This window comes from Benincasa hispida, chromosome 3, assembly GCF_027475165.1.
Source record: "Benincasa hispida cultivar pf3 chromosome 3, pf3_genome.v1.1, whole genome shotgun sequence".
Taxonomy (NCBI): Eukaryota; Viridiplantae; Streptophyta; class Magnoliopsida; order Cucurbitales; family Cucurbitaceae; genus Benincasa; species Benincasa hispida.
In genome coordinates this window covers 11,754,588-11,762,504 of record NC_143480.1, presented here as the reverse complement: position 1 = coordinate 11,762,504, position 7,917 = coordinate 11,754,588, and the positions used below count along the sequence as shown (strand labels likewise).

The 7,917-nt window shown below is 30.0% G+C and overlaps 1 protein-coding gene across 3 annotated transcripts; it reads right to left on the bottom strand.

The window, feature by feature from the left end:
* Positions 1 to 2,359: 2,359 nt before the first annotated feature.
* On the bottom strand, positions 2,360 to 4,986 carry LOC120074323 (Octicosapeptide/Phox/Bem1p family protein). Of its 3 annotated transcripts, none has more exons than XM_039027411.2 (3): positions 4,664 to 4,986; positions 3,725 to 4,011; positions 2,360 to 3,632 (listed from the first exon to the last, which is right to left on the bottom strand). In XM_039027411.2, the coding sequence occupies exons 2-3, from the start codon at positions 3,978 to 3,980 to the stop codon at positions 2,599 to 2,601; spliced, it is 1,290 nt and encodes a 429-aa protein (XP_038883339.1). In that variant the 5' UTR covers positions 3,981 to 4,011; positions 4,664 to 4,986; the 3' UTR covers positions 2,360 to 2,598. The 3 variants fall into 3 exon arrangements, with proteins under 3 accessions (XP_038883339.1, XP_038883340.1, XP_090168272.1); XM_039027412.2 differs by having other exon boundaries at positions 4,684 to 4,820; XM_090312146.1 differs by lacking the exon at positions 4,664 to 4,986 and adding an exon at positions 4,414 to 4,591.
* Positions 4,987 to 7,917: the final 2,931 nt, after the last annotated feature.

Below are 7,917 nucleotides of genomic sequence, written 5' to 3'. Positions count from 1 at the left end.
TCTATTTGCCTAGCAAAAGGAGAGAGAGGGATTAAGATGCTTTAGGATCGCATTTACAAACTAGTTATTAAATGATGATTGGAAGAAATTGGCACTTAGGGACTCATAGATATTGTTTTATGAGTATAGATATTAAATATCAAATATCTCGATTTTGAATGTTTAGATTTTAAAGGTCTTGATGTAATTAATATCTGTGTTTGGATGTGCATGATTAAATATTTATGTTCAATTCAATAATTTGTATGTAGAAACTAAAAGTAAATAATTAACTAATTAAAGGTAAGAGATCAATTAAATTTAACATTAATTAATTTATTGTTATGTTAAATAATTATTTAATTAATAAAATAAAAACTAAATAAGTACTTTTTAATTAAACATAATTAAATTACTTACTAAAGTTATAACATTAACAAATAAATTAATTAGAATAGTGATGATTAACCACAATAATTTATATTAAATAATTAAAATAACATTAAATATTAATGATAAAAAATGAGTTGAAATTTATTAAGTCTAAATAATATATTTATATTTAATAATTAATTAAAATTAATAATAATAAATACTTGATATTAAATTATTAATTACTGTTCTATCTCCCATACAACTTTGGCAGAATATTAAAAAAACCTATGTAAGTTTCTAGATAACAGCATATGTGTTTTAAAAGTGGAATTTTGTTAATGTCGGTATGAAATACCATGGATAAATCTATGAAACAAACATGGCCTTAGAAGCAATTTACAATTAGAAAATTTTTTTATGAGGCAAAGTTCTTTTTCTTTTTAAAATTAATTGATAATTGATTTATTATTGTTATTTTTAAATATAATAAAAGAAGTCGAGAATCTAAGACCTGTTTGTTAATTTTTCCGTTTCTATTTTCTATTTCTCATTTTTCAAGAAAATAGTTTCTCCATGTTTTATTTTTTATTTATATATATTCTTAGCATTACAATGCATGCATACATTATTTTTTAGAAAAATTTATAAAAAGCAATTCAAAGAGTACACATAGATTAAATTTAAATAGATAGACACGTAACCAGTAAAACTAAGAAAACTAAAACTAGGAGTGATTAATGTAGACACCGTTTCATTTGTCTTTTTGTTTTTAAAAATAAAGTCTATTTCATTCACATTTTTACCATAATTTGCATCCTTTTTAAGTACGATAGTAAAAGAAATTTGAAGGTGAAATAAATGTTTATAAGCTTAATTTTTAAAAATAAAAATAAAAAATAAAATATTTATCAAAATGTGTTGTAATAGTTTAACATGGGAATGTTTTATTTTCTTAATAAAAAGAGTAATTTGCATTGATAATAGTGATGAGATAAGTACAACTACAATTTAGAGAGCAAAAGAAAGGCCAAAACCTGCTATTCAACCAACAATTACCATGGGCAAGCTAAGTTGAAATAATTTAAAATTTGCTTTTAGGACATTTAGATTAAATTAAATTGAAATATCATATCACAAACATGTTATGTAATAATGACCTGTGGAAAATTTGAACATACCACCCCTTTCAGGATCAGGACTAAGTCGAAGATGGTTGTCTATTTTTTTTGTCCCTGCTATTTTCTTTTGTGGATATATTTTGTTTAATACAATAAAATTGAGCTTCAAACTTTCGTGATCGTTAATACGTAGCGATTTGAGTTATGCTATTCTTTTCAACATATTTAGGTTAGTTGATGATTTATTAATGAAATACTAATACGAAATGTCCATTATCTTTTATTTATTTATTTATTATTATTATTTTTAATCTTGTTTAGGATAACTAGTTACAATTTTCTTTTTTCTTGATACATCATGCTAGATTAATTTAATAATTAAGTTATGTTAGCATTTTGCTACATTACAAAAGGCTCACCATTGTTATAAATGATATAGACTAAATAATAATTTAATTCAAGTGCAAAAGCTATACAAATATTATAATCAAGATTGACAATTTGAGTGTGAGCATAGTCGAAGCCCACATATGGTTGAACTTAAAAAAGAAAAAATAATAATGCGATCATGAAAATGAACCTCATTCAGTGAAATAAATTTAATTTTTTTTAGTACAACAGATGGAGTATGAAAATTTAAACCTCAAATCTTAAAGATGGAATAAAAAATTAACTATACTAACTATTCAGTCTTAAAAATATTAAATCAAATCAATCGCTTGTATATAACTTATTTTATTTTTTATTTTTTAAAAAACAACTCTAGACGAGAGAATTCATTCATATCAAACCATATTATAATGAGAAAGAAAATTCTAATATTGCAGTAGTATGGTTCAATATGTATTACCATAGAACTTAAATATTTTCCACCATAACCATAATACTTTATAAGAAAATATGTCTTTTATTTATTAATTAAAAGTAGCAGTAAAAATATTGTATATGCAGCTTCAAAACACCAATTTTACAGTTTGGTCACGCCGTTGAATCAACGAACGCCCAAAATAAAACCACTAATTAGTAATTACAATCCCAATTAATCCAATTACGAAACCAAAAATAATACTTTGTTGTAAAAATCAAATCAAATTTACTAATGACTTTCCTTCGTCTGCTTCTATTGCTATGGAGATACTCGGTTACCCGTCCTTGTTTCCGATCCACTTCCCCGAAGTTCTTCCGCCACCGGAGGTCCCATCGTGCCCACCGCATACGGCGGAGCCCTTGCCGTATTTTGGACTCCATAATACATCTGCTGACTTACGCCATCTGCACCGATCCTCACCGCCTCCGCCTGTGGATCGTAACCACTCACCGGACCCATTCCTCCGCCGTACACTTGGCCGGCCATCGTAACTGGGTGGTGATACGCTAATGGCACCTGACCGCCACCTACCGGCGGGAACTGTTGAACGTACTGCGGCTGAGTCTGGATCGGAATATGCTGGACTGGAACATTTCCAGGCGGAATCTGACCGGGAAGAAGGTATACGACCGGTTGATGATGACCCGGATAATTTGTACCCGGGAAATAATGCATCATCGGGTTATTTGGAAACCCGGGCGGTTGAGAGAATGGAATCGAAGGAGGTTCACAATTCTCCGGCGTTTTATCCACCGGCTCCGCACTCGGCGACGGCGTATCGGGACGGGTTTTAACCGGGGGAAGATTGGGCATCGAATTCACACAAGTCGCCGACGGCACAACAGGGGAAGGCGATCCAGGATCCGAAACCGAAACATTCTCAGACGGATTCAAATTAAATCGAGTCTTCGATTTGGGTTCTCTTAAATGAGTCGAAGTATCGTCCTGATTGTCCAAACCAAACAAATAATCCGGAACTTCAGAGACGATGGACGAAACCTCCGACCGGCCACGCTCGAGCTCTGGCACTGGAGCGCCGCCGTTGAGAGCGTCGAGAAACCAGTGATCCCGATTTGTGGAACCACCTAGGAGGGAATTAATACTACTTGCTCTGGAATCTTCCCCTCTCGGAAACAGAAACAATCGGAGCCTCGCCGATTTCGGATTGTGATTCTGTACAAGCCGATCGTACTCATCCATCATATTTTCCACATCCTCATCCGTCGACACTGAAATCAAGGCGTCGAGATCTTCATTGGGAAGCTGGTACTTTATGCTCATGTTAATTGTACCTAAACAAACAAATTCAATTCCCGTTTTCAAATCAAGAATTCAGAAACCCCCAAATTTCAGTGAAAAAATAAAGCATCGAAGCTAAACTTGCCAGTGATCTTAGCGAGCTTGGCGAGGAAGTGGGAGAAAGTGGTGGAGCGTTGAACGGCAACAATGCGAGTTTCGCCGCCGACATATCGGAGTTGATTATCGTGCGGTCGAGGTAGGATATTGCCACCGAAACTGCACATGAATCGAACTCGAGCATGTGGATCATTAGATAAGTTAAAGTGGTGGTCAGATCTCGGCGACGACGCGACAGAGTCGGTGGCGTTGGAGTCGAGCTCCGACGGATGAATCGACGCCATTTTCAAGCTTCAAGAACAACCAGAAACACTCCTGCAAGATCAAGAAAATAGATGAAACTCCGATACACAAAGGCAATTCTATAATTTCTTTGGGGGAATTTCTTGTTTTGTCTCGGGAAATTATATAGTTGGAGGTGAATTGTGATATCAAAATTCATAAACTCTCAGAAACGATCATTAATTTCTTTGCTTTTCTGTTCTTTTGTTTTTTTTCACTGCTGCAACTACCATCCTTATTAGATCCATTTTCATTTTCCAAGGGTTCTTTTATTATTATTATTTTATTAAAAGAAATTTAAAACTTCGAATTTTATTCCACAAACCAAAAATCATTCCATCTTACCCCAATCCATTTATTTTTCAATCAACATAATTTCAACCCTAGAACAGTTTCTCAACTCAAAAATAAATAAATAAATAAAACAGCACTTACTCTTCAAGCAAATTTAGATATCATTTGCAGAGTGAATTCGATAGTTTAAAATTAATTAAAAAAGAATCAACTAAGAGCGACAATTTTATCCCACTACACCACCAACACCAAGAAACAAGATAACATGCAAGAAAAGGGAAAAAAACGTAATTAATCAAATTTAGATCTTATCAATTACAAAATAAATGATTGAAAAGAGTAGAGAATTAATTAGGGGAAAAAAGAGTAAATAATTTGAGAATTGAATTACCAAAATATGAAGGGAATTACTTGAAGTTGAACACTGAATAGAGAATGAAGGAGGAAGCGGAAGCTGGTGAGTCGAGTTCACCTTTCTATTTTTTCCATATAGCGTACACTTCAGGCTTTAAATTTGGTCATTGTTTTTTTTTTTTTTTTTTCCCCTTAAAAAAAGAAAATATAAATTGATTTATTTCTTTTTCATAATCCTGAGTTAGAGTGGAGCCCACTAGGCCCACGTCCCTTTGACGTGGTGGCCTATCCACCAAGGGGTGTGCTATCTACGCCGTTCATATTGCCGCCCCACCAATCATCATTGTCTCTCTATGATCTGGCTCTGGGCCCCACTTTCCACGTAGCTCTAACTCTTTCACACACCACTTGATCAGCCTTCCTAAAGCAAACCCGTACGAGTACCCGCACCTGAACTCTTTTCTGCTCTGAAATATACACGTGTATATTTAATCTCCCGAAACGTTTCGTTTTGCCCGCCACCGGAGCGGATAGCCAATATCAATTTATACCCACGAAATTTCGTGTTTTATCAATTTAAATTTTAAATTAATAATTTTAATAGTTTTAATAATTTTAATTCTGAATTTTTTGGATTTTATCAATTTAATCTTCAAACTAATAATTGTATTATTTTAAACTTTGAATTTTTATAAATGTATCAATTTAAACTATAGTTTCATAATTGTATCAATTTAAATTCCGTTGTGTTTTATTTGGATATACTTATGAATGTTCATGATTTTAATTAATATATCTATGAAAGTTCAATATTTAAATTTATATACCTATGAAAGTTTAAATTTTAAATTGATATAATTATAAGTTTGGGGTCTAAATTAATAGAAATCATAAATTTCAGAGTTTAATCGGTATAAATGGATATTTTGTCTTTTTTTAAATAATCTTAAAAAAAAAACAAAAAAAAAATCCGAATTATTGTTTGCGGATTCCGGAGGGGACCTGTTTCGTTGTTTTATTGTTATTTTCTTTTTTATTAAAATTCGAAAGAAAAAGGTGGTTGAATATTAATTATTATACTTTGGAAGTAAAAGTCAAATCTGCCCCCATCGTTCATTTTTTCTAATAATTCATTCTCCCCGTTTTACATTAAGTAGATAATGACGCAAAACAATAATTAATTCATAATGATTATTCAAAAGATTCACTTTTGGTATGATTATGAATATGATGATGCCCGATCAACACAAATCCAATACCCCATTGGACGGTTTATTTTTTAAAAAATTCAATAATTAGTTGAATGCTTATTCTTTTCTTACTGGCCTAACCTAACAATTTATTATTTTTCATTTGGAGTCTAATCCAATTGGTTAAACTTCAATTACTATTTCAAACTAAATAAATAATTAATTAATTTTTTAGTTTATTCTTACGTTCAAATTTTAGTTTTTTTCTTGTTTTAATATATTTTTAAATACCATGAAAGGTTTGGAATCACCATACTAATTTGAACATAAATATAGAGGAGCATATAAATATTGTCTAATCAAACTATTGTCCTTCATTTTCTATTTATTCAATTAAAACCTATAATCTGAGACTGTAGTAATTTAATATTATTTCCTTTTCATATTATTAAAAATTCATGTAATGTAGTCTGGCGAATCAAAATTGATATTCAAACTTACATGACGAAAGAGGGAAAAAAAAAGAAGCTAAATTGATCAAAACCACAAGTGTATTTTTTTTTTTTTTTTTAAGAGAATGACTTCACAATAATATTGCTACCTTTGAATTATAAGAAGGGCCACTAATACTCGATATCTAGAAATATACAAAATATAATCAAATTATTTAAATACTTGTTTAATATATATATAGTACAGATACGATAGAGACTTGAACTGCGAATGTGTTGGTCCTCATTACATACATTGACAAACGTATGTAATGAGGACTTGAACTGCGAATGTGTTGGTCATCATTACATATATTGACAAACGCTTGTTAATAATTATTTGTTTTCGAATTTATTTTTCATATTTTCTATAAGAACATTGAATTCATAACAAAATAAAAAAATATACTTTTAAATGTTTTTTGTGAAAACTTTATTATAATTTTGAAAACATTTGCTAGCAAGTGGATAACATAGCAATGAATTGAACTTAACTTTCTAAAGTAGAAAAATAAAATTAAGGCCGGATTTGGTATCCATTTGTTTTTTCTTGTTTTATTTTGAGTTTTTTAAAATTAGACCTACAAATATCCCTTTCACTTCCACCTCTATGTTTCTTGTTTGGTTATCAACTTTCTATCTATGTTTTTATAAACCAAACCAAAATTTGAAATTAAATTAATAAACACTACTTCCACCTCCAAATTTGGAAATTGCCATAAATAACACCATCAACTTTTCATCTTTCAAAACTAGCACGCTGTTTGAAAAGTCGTTTAAACTAATTTTTCTTGGTGGATCTCGGGTGAGATCGACCACCAAGATTTAATTTAAAAAATTCATTTTTTTTTTCTAACATATGGATTGTTGTGGCCCTTTTGGGCATTTTTCGGTACATCGTCGAGATTAAACACCGAGATTTTAGTAATTTTTTCAAATATTAGGTAATTTTTCTAAATCTTATACCAAATTTTATATTCAAATTCACTTGAAATTCTATTATCTTTATCGAATATTATATTCAATTCTTACATAATAAGACAATTTCTTTTTGTACGATTATATGAATTTCTAAATTTTCAAATAAATTTATCAATTAGATTTTTTTAGAGGAATGATTGCATTTTGATTTTTAAATTTTGGAAAAGATTAAAGTTTGCAGGAAAAAAAAAAGTAAGATATGAAAAATATATAAAATTTGATATTAATCCGTTGAGAACTGCCCGAGAATTCACCAATTTCGGTGTTAATTTGTTTGCGACTCATATCGAAATTTTATATATTTTCCATATTTGATTTTTTTTTAAAAAAAATAATCTTTCCAATAATTCAAAAATAAAAACCAATCACTTGAGATCCATTTTAAAAAATTCATTTGAATATTTGGTAGATGATTTTAAAATTAGAATTTGAGCTAAAGATTTAAAAAATTAGGTAAAATTTTTAATATAATATTTGGAGAAATTTTGAAAATATATAAGATTTGGCATAAGATTTAGGAAGATCCCATAATATTTTGGAAAAATTACTAGAATTTTGATGTAATAGGTACCGACGATAAGTAGACAAGTCAATTTTTTTTTATTTAAATCTTGGTGTTGATATAGATC